This window comes from Salvelinus sp. IW2-2015, linkage group LG16, assembly GCF_002910315.2.
Source record: "Salvelinus sp. IW2-2015 linkage group LG16, ASM291031v2, whole genome shotgun sequence".
Classification (NCBI taxonomy): domain Eukaryota; kingdom Metazoa; phylum Chordata; class Actinopteri; order Salmoniformes; family Salmonidae; genus Salvelinus; species Salvelinus sp. IW2-2015.
This window is the reverse complement of record NC_036856.1, coordinates 13,675,231-13,690,488: the sequence shown is the minus strand read 5'-3', so window position 1 is coordinate 13,690,488 and position 15,258 is coordinate 13,675,231. Positions and strand designations below refer to the sequence as shown.

Genomic DNA, 15,258 nt, shown 5'->3' with positions numbered 1-15,258 from the left:
ATTAACATGGCTTATTCWTAGTTTATTAATTTGATAGCAAATGTGTTTTAACTTCAAGTTTCTTTCACTTCCATGTATGGATTGCACATCATGATAGGATGTAGTGCGCCCCGTGTTGCCTAACCTACCTTAGTGCATGTTAATAACAAGCAATTATTCAAAAGTATGTAATCAATTMCTCCTTCATATGTGGTCCTTCTATGTGTGGCCATGCCAAAATAAACCAAGGATAAAAATAAACCAAGGAWAAGGAGGCGTAAAAAGGAGCTGGAGAAAAATGAAAGTATAAATATTTAACCAGGCAAAAGGGCAGATGGGTCTTTAAAATTAATTACCCAGCTCTGTGCAAATATTAACATTAAGGAGAATTACAATGGGTAGCGACACCATGCTGGAGTTGATGCAACTTTAATGTCCCGGCTCCTTAGGGGCCCCCTTCTCGTTAGGTGAAGCAGCTTCACTAGGCTGCTTTATGGAGGCTTGATACTTATTATCCTACCCTACACACACACCTTATTATCCTACACACACACACACAACTTATTATCCTACCCTACACACACACACAACTTATTATCCTACCCTACACATTTTACTGGCCTTGTCTTAAATCCACATCATAATTATACACTGAACACAAATATAAACGCAACATGCAACAATTTCAAATATTTGACTGAMTTACAGTTCATATAAGGAAATCAGTCAATTGAAATATATTCAATAGGCCCTAATCTATGGATTTCACATGACTGGGAATACAGATACGCATCTGTTGGTCACAGATACCTTTTTAAATGTTTTATTTTATTTTTTAAGTAGGGGCATGGATCAGAAAACCAGCCAGTATCTGGTGTGACCACCACTTGCCTCTTGCTGTGCTACACATTTCCTTCTCATAGAGTTGATCAGGCTGTTGATTGTGGCCTGTGGAATGTTGTATGGAACATTTCTGTGATCTTTTATTTCAGCTCATGACCCATGGGACCAACAATTTTGCATTTTATATTTAAGTAACTGCTTATTCCATTGGTTAGCCTTCTTTATATAACTAGTGAGCGGAGGTGGAGGAGAATGGCTGCAGCACTTGATCAGCGAATAGCAGTGAGTGGGAGTGTGTCCTGTTATAATCATGGAAAAGATGGAGAAGATTTTGGACGGAGGTGTAGATTGAACGTAAAAGAAGAGTTGTACACACAACGTACAGAAAACGCACACAATCAATCCCACGTCACAATGTACAGAAAAAGCATGCACCCACACACGCACTCATACTGTGCGCACATACACCTACCTCTGTGGCCCCATGGCAAGGCTGTCGTCACTGACGCTCCATGTGTTACGAAACAAAAGGCCAAGGTCTCCACAGGCCTCTCTACCATTACTCACTCCTCTCAGAAAGGAAGCTGCCTGTTACATAGTGTGTTGCTTAGCTCTTCACTATTTCTGGCAATAGGAGGAAGGGGACGTGGGACATTTCTGTCTCCTAAAATATGAGCCCTGTCAAGATGATTCTGCTTCATGACATGCAGGAGATTTAGTGGTGACACATACTGCAGTGAGAATGACAAAGAAATCATTGGTCAGTTGTCATGACACATCGCTCTATTGTTGTGCATTGCGGCTCTGCTTCTGTTGTCCTCAATCCGCACTTATAGTCTGCCCACTTCAGAGCAAATCATGCCTGGCTGCAAAGACTACTTTGTTGTCCTGTATTTATTAGGGCTGGGAATTTCCAGGGACCTCACAATACGATATCATCACGATACTGTATTGTGATTTTATTGCGATTTGGTGTTCCAAACATATTGCTCACCATATGTCTGCTGCAGAGAGACGAGGGAACCCCCCATTACTAGTAGTTAGCCCAATGTGATGACACTGGAGATTTGGCTTTGAAGCTGGCTTGGGAGTAGGCTTTTTACACTAACAAGTCTCTCTCTGTACTGTACTTCAGTACAGTAGTTGAGTATTTGCATGTCAAATTACTATGATAGTAATGGATGACAGGGAGTGTCTTTTTTAATATGAAACGCATGAAAGGCCTGTGCTCTTGGGAGAGACCAGCTGTTTCCACCATGCCCCTAGTGTGTGTGTGTGTGTGTGTGTGCGCGCATGCTATTTGATGTGTAAATGAGTAAGAGAGAACCAGACCTAGCTTCAAATACATTATCTAAGTATTTGTTATTTAAATACTCACTCTATGTATTTGAGTATTTTCTAATAATGTGGTGCTGAATCAACTACCTGTATTAGGAGTATTTTTCTAATTTTCTATAAACGGCCTGCTATTTGAAACTATTTTCAAATACTTATTTCCAAATACATTATTTCAAAACTCTAGGACCAAACCGACCTGGATTCAAATGCAAGGGAATATTTGTATTTGAAAATACACTTGCCTGTGTATTTGAGTATTATCAAATACACGCCGATACTTTCCAACTGTATTTCCAAATACAATTAGTGGAATATTAGAATGTATCTTCAAAGGACAAAATCGAGAAATTCTTACTTTGAAATGTATTTAAAATAATTGAAATTATATTTGGAGAGAACACACACTGCCTAATGACGTGGCATATTACAGAAGCTTGCCTCTTTGTCATAGAGATGTCAAAGCCTGTCCCCATGTTCCTCTACATGTCAGCTGCAGAGCCCTGGGACATTCCCCCTTTAGCAGTTTCTTTCACACATTTAACAAGGATGTTGCATATGTTACATATACAGTGCCTTCAGAATGCATTCATACCCCTTGACTTATTCCACATTTTGTTGCATTCAAAATGGATTCTACAAATTTATAATTCACCCATCTACACACAATACTCCATAATGACAAAGTGACAAAATGTTTATTTTTTATTCAAATGTATTGAAAATGAAATACGGAAATATCTAATTGACATAAGTATTCACAACCCTGAGGCAATACATGTTAGAATCACCTTTGGCAGCAATTACAGGTGAGTCTTTCTGGGTKAGTCTCTAAGAAAGGGATATTTCGGGATTTTGACAATGAGGTCCTTTATCTACTTCCCCTGAGTCAGATGTGTGAAGTTTGAAGGAAGTTGCTAACTAGCATTAGCACAATGACTGGAAGTCTATGGGTAACACTATTTAGCATTGTCTTGTGAAACTACCTCTAACATACTGGACACAGAGATACACATTTTATCCACAAGTTAATCTGACTCTGGTTAAGTAGATAAAGGGTCTAATTGCTAAAATCCCAAAGTATCCCTTTAAGCAAATAAGGTGTCACTGAGTTTTTTGCCTTGAGCATTATTAAGAACTGGTTCTCAACTGACTCACCTGGCTAAATAAACGCTAAATTAGCTGCACAAATAAAGAATAAGCTTGATGGGTCCAAAATGAAAGGCATATGTCGCCCCCAAAAATGAAGTAGGGGCCCAAAACAAAGATTGTATCTCATTTTAAGTTTCTGGAATGTTAATTCTGTAACCAATGTTCTGTGGTTTCAGCTGGGTGAGGAAGAAGCACCCTGCAACGGAGCCCCTGGTGCCCATGCCCCCTAGTGCTGACCGGAGGGACGCGTGGCGTAGCATGACCGTACTGCCCTACCTGGAGAACCTGCACGGCTACGCCGACCAGGACGACGAGGATGACGACGAACTCTTCTACGGAGACGGAGAGATCATCTACTCTCAGGGTTTCACTATGACAGGTGAGAGATGGAGGGATTAGAGATCGATGGCGAGGTGGAGCGATAGAGAAACGGAGAAGAATCTTTTGATTTCTGAACTTTACAGCTGGTAGGCAGATAAGGTACATGCAACATAAATACAGTATGTTATTGTTACAACAGCGTTATGTAGGGYTTGGTGGAGGCTTCAAGTAAAGGGTTCCCTGGACAATAGTGTCAACTGTGCATTACATCCATGAGAATATTAAACATCTAAAGTTGAAGTTGGAAGTTTACATACACCTTAGCCAAATACATTTAAACTCAGTTTTTCAGCTTTTATTTCTTTCATCACAATCCCAGTGGGTCAGAAGTTTACATGCACTCAATTAGTATTTGGTAGCATTGCCTTTTAAATTGTTTAACTTGGGTCAAATGTTTCGGGTAGCCTTCCACAAGCTTCCCACAATAAGTTGGGTGAATTTCCTCTTGACAGAGCTAGTGTAACTGAGTCAGGTTTGTAAGCCCCCTTGCTCGCACACGCTTTTTCAGTTCTGCCCACACATTTTCTATAGGATGAGGTCAGGGCTTTGTGATGGCCACTCCAATACCTTGACTTTGTTGTCCTTAAGCCATTTTGCCACAACTTTGGAACTATGCTTGGGGTCATTGTCCATTTGGAAGACCCATTTGCAACCAAGCTTTAACTTTCTGACTGATGTCTTGAGATGTTGCTTCAATATATGCAAAAAAATAATAATTCCTCAATGATGCCATCTATTTTGTGAATGCACCAGTCCCTCCTGCAGCAAAGCACCCCCACAACATGATGCTGCCACCCCCGTGCTTCACGGTTGGGATGATGTTCTTCGGCTTTCCTCCAAACATAAGGATGGTCATTATGGCCAAACAGTTCTATTTTTGTTTCATCAAATGTCCAGAGGACATTTTTCCAAAAAGTATGATCTTTGTCCCCATGTGCAGTTGCATACTGTAGTCTGGCTTTTTTATGGCAGTTTTGGAGCAAGGAATGACCCCTTCCTTGCTGAGCAGCCTTTCAGGTTATGCCGATATAGGACTTGTTTTACTGTGGATATAGATACTGGAGGAAACGGGTACAAAAGTATCATTGTTGTTCTGGGATTGATTTGCACTTTCCGCACCAAAGTACGTTCATCTCTAGGAGACAGAACGCATCTCCTTCCTGAGCGGTATGACGGCTGTGTGGTCCCATGGTGTTTATACTTGCGTACTATTGTTTGTACAGATAAACGTGGTACCTTCAGGCGTTTGGAAATTGCTCCCAAGGATGAACCAGACTTGTGGAGGTCTACAAATTATTATTTTTTTGAGATCTTGGCTGATTTATTTTGATTTTCCCATGATGTCAAGCAAAGAGGCACTGAGTTTGAAGGTAGGCCTTGAAATACATCCACAGGTACACCTCCATTGACACAAATGATGTCAATTAGGATATCAGAAGCTTCTAAAGCCATGACATCATTTTCTGGAATTTTCCAAGCTGTTTAAAGGCACAGTCAACTCAGTGTATGTAAACTTCTGACCCACTGGAATTATAAGTGAAATAATCTGTTGTAAACAATTTGTGGAAAAATGAATTGTGTCATGCACAAAGTAGATGTCTTAACCGACTTGCCAAAACTATAGTTTATTAACAAGAAATTTGTGGAGTGGTTGAAAACGAGTTTTAATGACTCCAACCTAAGTGTATGTAAACTTCTGACTTCAACTGTATGTGTTTGGGGGAAAAAAGCAGGAAATCGGTAGAATGGAACAAACATTAACGCCAATCAAACAGCCGTGTTGCGTTGGCCGGTGCTCTTTTTCTGCTCACATCACTCTAGACATGCTATTCGTTTCCCAACGTTTTTCACATGAAAGGAAGAATACAATTAATGAAGTCCCTCCAGCCCACCTCTACTTCCTTCCACTCTATTTATAACTATTAGATAGAAACTTTTCCAGAAGTGCGTTATTAGATCAACCACTCAGAATGGAAGTGAACTACCTAACATGACAGATAAAATGTCGCCGGAAGAAATGGCAGCAGTTTTACGGGCGCCCAACATTTGTGCTATTATGTGGGGGGTTTTCGTGTTATTTTTAACTTATTTTGTACATAATGTACATAATGTTTCTGCAAAAAAATAGCTTCTGGATATCAGGACAGCAATCAATCACCTCGGATTAGACAACGTTTTTTTCTTCAACAAGCAAGACGCACAGACATTCTCCAAACACCCGACAGGGCCAACATCCCTGTTATTTGCAAGAGGAAGAAACGCAGGTACAGGGGACACAGAGCGGGTGCCTCATGAGGACCCACAGAAGGCGAGTGGGAAAGCTGCCGTTACCTTCAATATTACTTGCCAACGTGCCAATAATTGGACAATAAATTAGACGAGGTACGATCACGAATATCCTACCAACGGAACATCAAAAACTGTAATATCCTATGTTTCACGGAATCGTGGCTGAAGGACGACATAAATATTCAGCTAGCGGGATATATACGCTGCCACCGGCAAGATAGAACAGCACACTCCGGTAAGACGAGGGGGGCGGTGCATATTTGTAAACAACAGCTGGTGCACGAAATCTGAGGAAGTCTAGATTTTGTTCGCCTGAAGTAGAGTATATTGTGATAGATTGCAGGCCCCACTACTTGCCAAGAGAGTTTTCAGCTATACTTTTCGTGGCTGTTTATTTACCACCACAGACAGATGGCACTAAGACCGCACTCAGTCAGCTGTATAAGGAAATAAGCAAACAGGAAACCACTCACCCAGAGGCGGCGCTCCTAGTGGCCCGGAGACTTTAATGCAGGAAAACTTAAATCAGTTCTACCAAATTTCTATCAACATGTTAAATGTGCAACCAGAGGGAATAAAATTATACATCACCTGTACTCCACACATAGAGACGGGTACAAAGCTCTCCCTCACCCTCCATTTGGTAAATCCGACCACAACTCTATCCTCCTGCTTACAAGCAAAAATTCAAGCAGGAAGCACCAGTGACTCGGTCTATAAAAAAGTGGTCAGATGAAGCAGATGCCTAACGACAGGACTGTTTTGCTATCACAGACTGGAACATGTTCTGGGTTTCTTCCGATGTCATTGAGGAGTACACCACATCAGTCACTGGCTTTATCAATAAGTGCATCGAGGACGTCGTCCCCACAGTGACTGTACGTACATACCCCAACCAGAAGCCATGGATTACAGGCAACATTCGCGTTGAGCTAAAGGGTAGAGCTGCCGCTTTCAAGGTGCGGGACTCTAACCCGGAAGCTTACAAGAAATCCTGCTATGCCCTGCGACGAACCATCAAACAGGCAAAGCGTCAATACAGAGTTAAGATTGAATCATACTACACCGGCTCCGACGCTCGTCTTATGTGGCAGGGCTTGCAAACTGTTACAGACTACATAGGGAAGCACAGCCGCAAGCTGCCTAGTGACATGAGCCTGACAGACGAGCTAAATCACTTCTATGCTCGCTTCGAGGCAAGCAACACTGAGGCATGCATGAGAGCATCAGCTGTTCCGGATGACTGTGTGATCACGCTCTCCGTAGCCGACGTGAGTAAGACCTTTTAAACAGATCGACATACACAAGGCTGCGGGGCCAGATTGATTACCAGGACGTGTGCTCCGGGCATGTGCTGACCAACTGGCAGGTGTCTTCACTGACATTTTCAACATGACCCTGATTGAGTCTGTAATACCAACATGTTTCAAGCAGACCACCATAGTCCCTGTGCCCAAGAACATAAAGTAGCACTCATGTTCGTAGCCATGAAGTGCTTTGAAAGGCTGGTAATAACTCACATCAACACCATTATCCCAGAAACCCTAGACCCACTCCAATTTGCATACCGCCCAAACAGATCCACAGATGAAATCTCTATTGCACTCCACACTGCCCTTTCCCACCTGGACAAAAGGAACACCTACGTGAGAATGCTATTCATTGACTACAGCTCAGCGTTCAACACCATAGTACCCTCAAAGCTCATCACTAAGCTAAGGATCCTGGGACTAAACACCTCCCTCTGCAACTGGATCCTGGACTTCCTGACGGGCCGCCCCCAGGTGGTGAGGGTAGGTAGCAACACATCTGCCACGCTGATCCTCAACACTGGAGCCCCCCAGGGGTGCGTGCTCAGTCCCCTCCTGTACTCCCTGTTCACCCACGACTGCATGGCCAGGCACGACTCCAACACCATCATTAAGTTTGCAGACGACACAACAGCGGTAGGCCTGATCACCGACAACGACGAGACTGCCTATAGGGAGGATGTCAGAGACCTGGCCGGGTGGTGCCAGAATAACAACATATTCCTCAACGTAACCAAGACTAAGGAAATGATTGTGGACTACAGGAAAAGGAGGACCGATTACGTCCCCATTCTCATTGACAAGGCTGTAGTGGAGCAGGTTGAGAGATTCCAGTTCCTTGATGTCCACATCACCAACAAACTAGAATGGTCCAAACACACCAAGACAGTTGTGAAGAGAGCACGACAAAGTCTATTCCCCCTCAGGAAACTAAAAAGATTTGGCATGGGTCCTGAGATCCTCAAAAGGTTCTACAGCTGCAACATTGAGAGCATCCTGACTGGTTGCATCACTGCCTGGTACGGCAATTACTCGGCCTCCGACCGCAAGGCACTACACAGGGTAGTGCGTACGGCCCAGTACATCGCTGGGGCTAAGCTGCCTGCCATCCAGGACCTCTACACCAGGCGGTGTCAGAGGAAGGCCCTAAAAATTGTCAAAGACCCCAGCCACCCCAGTCATAGACTGTTCTCTCTACTACCGCATGGCAAGCGGTACCGGAGTGCCAAGTCTAGGACAAAAAGGCTTTTAACAGTTCTTACCCCCAAGCCATAAGACTCCTGAACAGGTAATCAAATGGCTTCCTGGACTATATGCATTGTGTGCCCCCCCCAACCCCTCATTTACGCTGCTGCTACTCTCTGTTTATCATATATGCACAGTCACTTTAACTATACATTCATGTACATACTACCTCAATTGGCCCGACCAACCAGTGCTCCCGCACATTGGCTAACCAGGCTATCTGCATTGTGTCCTGCCACCCACCACCCGAGAACCCCTCTTTACACTACTGCTACTCTCTGTTCATCATGTGTGCATAGTCACTTTAACCATATGTACATACTACCTCAATCAGCCTGACTAACCGGTGTCTGGATGTAGCCTCGCTAGTGTTTAATCACTGTCTTTTTACTGTTTTTATTTCTTTACTTACCTATTGTTCACCTAATGCCTTTTTTGCACTATTGGTTAGAGCCTGTAAGTAAGCATTTCACTGTAAGGTCTACACCTGTTGTATTCGGTGCACGTGACAAATAAACTTTGATTTGATTTGAAAATACTGTTTGACATCATTTGAGTTATATAATCAAGTTAAAGCTGCCATATGTAACTTTTTGGGTGACAGACCAAATTCACATAGAAATTGTGTTATAGCTCTAATTCTCACTGAAAGCAAGTCTAAGAAGCAGTCGGTCTGTTCTATGTGCACTATTTCTATGCTTCCCGTTTAAGTTTGTTTTTGCATCTTTTCCTTTCTGCTTTGTACACCAGCTGAAAATACATTGACTTTGGTTATGAAAAATATATATTCTCTACACTATACTTAATATTTGAAATGGTATCTGTATTCTTTAACCTCTACGGGATCTGCCGCCCCCCCCCCCCCCCCCCCCCCCCCCCCCCCCCCCCCGTAGGACAGTTGAGCTAATGTGATTAACATGAGGTTGTAAGTTACAACAACAACAAAAATCCCAGGACATAGATCTATCTGATATGGGCAGAAAACTTATATTCTTGTTATTCTAACTGCACTGTCTTATTTACTGTAGCTATTATAGTGAAAGAATACCATGATATTGTTTGAGTAGAGTGCTCAATTATGAACTTGTATATGTATTAATAAACCAATTAGGCACATTTGGGCAGTCTTGATACAATATTTTGAACAGATATACAATGGTTCATTGGATCAGTCTAGAACTTTGCACATACACTGCTGCCATCTAGTGGCCAACATCTAAATTGCACCTGGGCTGGAATAATACATTATGTCCTTTCTCTTGCATTTCAAAGATGATGGTACAAAAAATGCATGTTTTTCTTATTTGTATTATCTTTTACCAGATCTWATGTGTTATGTTCTCCTACATTAAAATTGAAAAAAAGGGTCAGATGGCAGAAGCTTTTGACAAATTATTTTGTAAAAGAAATGAGATTTGTGTTGTTGATGTCTGTTTTGAATTTATTTTGAATTGGGAGTTAAATGCTACTTTAATTCAAATTCTGCTTCCGTTGGGGTGTGGCCAATTTTTTTTAAATTCATGGGTTGAATTGAATTAAATTCTGAATTGACCCCAACTCACTCACTCACTCACCATCCTCCAACTACCTCTCTGTGTCAGCCACCTTTGTTCTTGTCACAAATCCACAGACACACACAGGGGAGGAAGTGGCTTCTCTCCAGCCTGATTAGTAATTAGTCATCTCTGGGTAGACTAGATGGTAATGGGAGGTGATTGTCTGGGACTGACGAGCCACGCTCATATCTAAAAGAGACTGTGAATTTCCTTCTGTTCTGTCTCCATTTGGTTTTTCCTCGTCCTCCCGTTTCTCTTTCATAATAATCTGATGTAGCCAGACGCTTATCTAGTGCAGGAGAGGAGACCGTCGGGTCTGGTGGAGCCAAGGGAATGCTGCTGACATTGTACACTGCACTACGACCTACTAAGGACCCACACCATGACACAAATGTCAATGTTTTTAGGAAAAAAAAGTTGAAGTACTATGTATGTAAAGGGTGGAAAGCAGAAAGTCCGGGTAGCCGTTTGATTAACTGTTCAGCAGTCTTGGCTTTGGGGTAGAAGCCTTTTTGTACCAGACTTGGTGCTCCGGTACCACTTGCTGTGCAGTAAGTAGCAGAGAGAACAGACTGACTTTGACAATTTTTAGGGCTTCCTCTGACACTGCCTCCTATAGAGGTCCTGGATGGCAGGGAGTTCGGCCCCAGTGATGTACTGCGCCATACGCATTACCCTCTGTCGCACCCTTGTGGTCGGATGCCGAGCAGTTGCCATACCAAGCGCTGATGCAGCCATTCAAGATGCTCTCAATGGTGCAGTTGTAGAACTTTTTGAGGATTCGAGGGCCCATGACAAATCTTTTCAGCCTCCTGAGGGGGAAGAGACATTGTCGTGCCCTCTTTATGACTGTGTTGGTGTGTTTGGACCATGATTGGTCCTTAGTGATGTGAACACGGAGGAACTTGAAGCTCTTGATCGTCTCCATTACTGTCCCGTCGATGTAAATTTGGGTGTGCTTTGCCCTTTGTTTCCTGTAGTCCACAATAAGCTCATTTTGTCTTGCTGGTGTTGAGGGAGAGGTTGTTGTTCTGGCATCACACTGCCAGGTCTCTGACCTCCTCCCTGTAGGCTGTCTCATCGTCGTCAGTGATCAGTTCTACCCCCGTTGTTGTGTTAGCAAAGTTAAAGATGGTGTTGGAGTCATGTGCGGCCACACAGTCGTGGGTGAACAGGGAGTGCAGGAGGGGGCTAAGCACACGCCCCTGAGGTTAGGTGATTGATTTGAGGGTCAGCGCGGCGAATGTGTTGTTGCCTAGCCTCAGCATCCTGTCAAATTCTAGTATCCAATTGCAGAGGGAGTTGTTTAATCCCAGGGTCCTTATTAGTGAGCTTGGAGGGCACTATAGTGTTGAACGATGAGCTGTAGTCAATGAACAGCATTCACATGTAGGTGTTATTTTTGTCCAGGTGGGAATGGGCAGTGTGGCGTACGATAGAGATGGCGTCATCTGTGGATCTGTTGGGTCGGTATGCGAATTCGAGTGTGTCCAGGGTGCCTGGGATGATGGTGTTGATATGGGCCATGACCATCCTTTCAAAGCATTTCATGACTGCAGATGGTATTGCTATGGGCGATTTAGTAATTTAGACAGTGTTCTTGGGCACGGGGACTATGGTGGTCTGCTTGAAACATGTAGGTATTACAGACTAGGTCAGGGTTAGGTTGAAAATGTCAGTGAAGACACTTGCCAGTTGGTCAGCGCATGCTCAGAGTACACATCCTGGTAATCCGTCTGACCCTGCGGCCTTGTGAATGTTAACTTGTTTAAAGGACTCACACAGTCATCCGGAACAGCTGGTGCTCTCATGCATGGTTCAGTGTTGCTTGCCTCGAAGCAAGCATAGAAGGCATTTAGCTCGTCTGGTAGGCTCGTGTCACTGGGAAGCTCGCGGCTCTGTTTTCCTTTGTAATCTGTGATAGTTTGCAAGCCCTGCCACATCTGACGAGTTTAGTAATCACTGTTTTGATGTCCAGAAGCTCTTTTCGGTCATATGAAACGATGGGAGATTTTATATATTTTTTTAACTCAACAAAAAAAGAAATGTCCCTTTTTTCAGGACCCTGTCTTTTCAAAGATAATTCTTAAAATCCAAGTAACTTCACAGATCTTGTAAAGGGTTTAAACACTGCTTTCCTTGCTTGTTCAATGAACCGTAAACAATTAATGAACATGCACCTGTGAAACAGTCGTTAAGACACTAACAGCTTACAGACGGTAGGCAATTAAGGTCACAGTTATGAAAACCTAGGACACTAGAGGCCTTTCTACTGGCTCTGAAAAACACCAAAAGAAAGATTCCCAGGGTCCCTGCTGATCTGCGTGAACGTGCCTTAGGCATGCTGCAAGGAGGCATGACTGCAGATGGGGCCCAGGCAATAAATTGCAATGTCCGTAATGTGAGATGCTTAAGACAGCGCTACAGAAGGGACAGCTGATCGTGTAACAACACCTGCACAGGATCGGTACGTCCGAACAACACACCTGCGGGACAGGTACAGGATGGCAACAACAGCTGCCCGAGTTACACCGGGAACGCACAATCCCTCCATCCGTACTCAGACTGTCCGCAATGGGCTGAGAGAGGCTGGGCTGAGGGCTTGTAAGCCTGTTGTAAGGCAGGTCCTCACCAGACATCACCGGAAACAATGTCGCTTATGGGCACAAACCCACCGTCGCTGGACGAGACCGGACTGGCAAAAAGTGCTCTTCACTGACGAGTTGCGGTTTTGTCTCACCAGGGGTGATGGTCGGATTCGTGTTATTCGTCAAAGGAATGCYCGTTACACCAAGGCCTGTACTCTGGAGCGGGATCGAGTTGGAGGTGGAGGGTCCGTCATGGTCTGGGGCGGTGTGTCACAGCATCATCGGACTGAGCTTGTTGTCATTGCATGCAATCTCAATGCTGTGCGTTACAGGGAAGACATCCTCCTCCCTCATGTGGTACCCTTCCTGCAGGCTCATCCTGACATGACCCTCCAGCATGACAATGCCACCAGCCATTCTGCTCGTTCTGTGCGTGATTTCCTGCAAGACCGCAATGTCAGTGTTCTGCCATGGCCAGTGAAGAGCCCGGATCTCAATCCCATTGAGCACGTCGGGGACCTGTTGGATTGGAGGGTGAGGGCTTGGGCCATACTCCCCCCCAGACATGTCTGTGAACTTGCAGGTGCCTTGGTGGAAGAGTGGGGTAACATCACAGCAAGAACGGGCAAATTTGGTGCAGTCCATGAGGAGGAGATGCACTGCAGTACTTAATGCAGCTGGTGGCCACACCAAATACTGACTGTTACTTTTGATTTTGAACCCCCCCCTCCCTTTGTTCAGGGACACATTCAATTTATGTTAGTCACATGTCTGTGTAACTTGTTCAGTTTATGCCTGTTGTTGAATCTTGTTATGGTCATACAAATATTTACACATGTTAAGTTTGCTTAAAATAAATGCAGTTGACAGTGAGAGGATTTTTTTGTTTTTTTGCTGAGTTTTTTTTATATATATATATATATATAAATAAATAATAGGATCAGCACAAACACACAAAATAACACACTTGGTCAGGAGCCCATAAAACGGCGGCCATCCCCTCTGTCGCCATTATTTGATTAGATCAGGGCTCTCCATCCCTGTTCCTGGAGAGCAACCCTCCTGTAGTTTTATTTTTGCTCCAACCCCTGTTTTAACTAACCCGATTCAGCTTGTCAAGCAGGTAATTATTAGGTTCAGATGGGTAGATTAGGGTTTGAGCGAAGACCTACAGGATGGTAGCTCTTCAGGGACAGGGTTGGAGAGCCCTGGATTAGATGATCATCCCAGATCTGTCCTCAGGAGGATATTGAATTGTCCCAGGTGTCATCTATATACTGTTGAGTGAGTGAGTCCATCCGTCTCCCGGAAGAGCTGGTCAGTCTATCTGTAATTGCATCAGCCCAGTGAGTCTGTGGGCTGGCTGGCTGCTACTCTGGACCAGTGAGTCACTTTGCCCCAGCTGAAATTAGTGATTGGACAAGGTCATCGCTGAGAGGAGTCTGGAAGAGGAGGGAGCAGATGAAGTTGAGTACCTCATGCTCTGAGAATGTCCATGGACTTGGTTGTTGGGTTCTTTTCTACTGTCCTTAGTAGAACTATTTTTCTCTCTGTCTGTAACTTGCTGTGATGTGCACATATTTATATGGAGTATTGATATTTATGTTTTGCATTGAGGACATTGGTTTAGCATTGGTCATTTCTCACATTTCTAACAGTTTGTCATAGTAATATAGTATAGCAGTAGCTAATGCCTGAAGGTAGACTTATATTGGCTGTCTTGTACAAATGTTGTAACATAAGGTGCTAGAAGCGCTCAAGTCCTCGCCTGCCTCTGCTAATTACTGCATGCTGTTGGTGGTCATGGGTCCGGTTAGAGACACGGTATAGTCATTCTTGGTCCACTGTTAAAGCCCTAGGCACCGGCTGTGATGTAGGATACATTACACACTATATATTTCAAGGCTATAGCAACTACGCGTTTCACTCCCTCAAAGCGACAGGGATCCAGTATTGAATTCATACAAAAAGCCCATCAGGCATATTATATCAAAAGATAAGATGGAAACAGTGAAGATTAGATTGTATGGCATCTAGGAATCTAATCTGAAATCGGATTGTTCCTGTGTCCCTGTAATCTTCTGATTTTGTTAACTGATAGCAGTACATTTGATAGATGRCATGATAAGCCCACACAGCTATTTGCCTGTTTTAATGACTCATTCTAGTATGGGTTAGTTTTGGGTTAATGTTTTACTTTTTCCTGTTGACTGCAGTGATTCGCCTACCTGAGTCATAATATAGAAGATTGGCCAAACTGCCTCCTCTCTTATAACCACTGTGAAGTTCAAAAACTAAATCAGCCATTCTTAGCCATTCTGTCTTCTTAGAGATAAGAAGGGATGGAAATTGTTTTCATTAGCTTTTTTATTATATTGGTTTTCAAGGAGATTACATTATTTATCTTTCCACAATAGACCTTTATGGGCTTGTTTGAACTGTTTCCAATCGGTCCATACCCAATTACATGAGGACAGCATGCAGAGAGAGTATCCATCATTCTTTTAATTTTTTTCCTTTCAATTCACTATTTCCTGGCAGTCTTTTATTAAGTGATTTGTCTGCCGTGGCTTCTTGTGC

At 43.5% G+C, this 15,258-nt stretch overlaps 1 protein-coding gene across 1 annotated transcript in view; it reads left to right on the top strand.

Moving 5' to 3' along the window:
- Positions 1-15,258, top strand: part of LOC111975623 (serine/threonine-protein kinase STK11) — a 33,371-nt gene that overhangs the window by 8,091 nt on the left and 10,022 nt on the right. Inside the window, exon 9 of the mRNA XM_024004052.2 lies at positions 3,486-3,688. Coding sequence (XP_023859820.1) covers positions 3,486-3,688 — 203 coding nt within the window. The remainder of the gene's footprint in view (positions 1-3,485; positions 3,689-15,258) is intronic.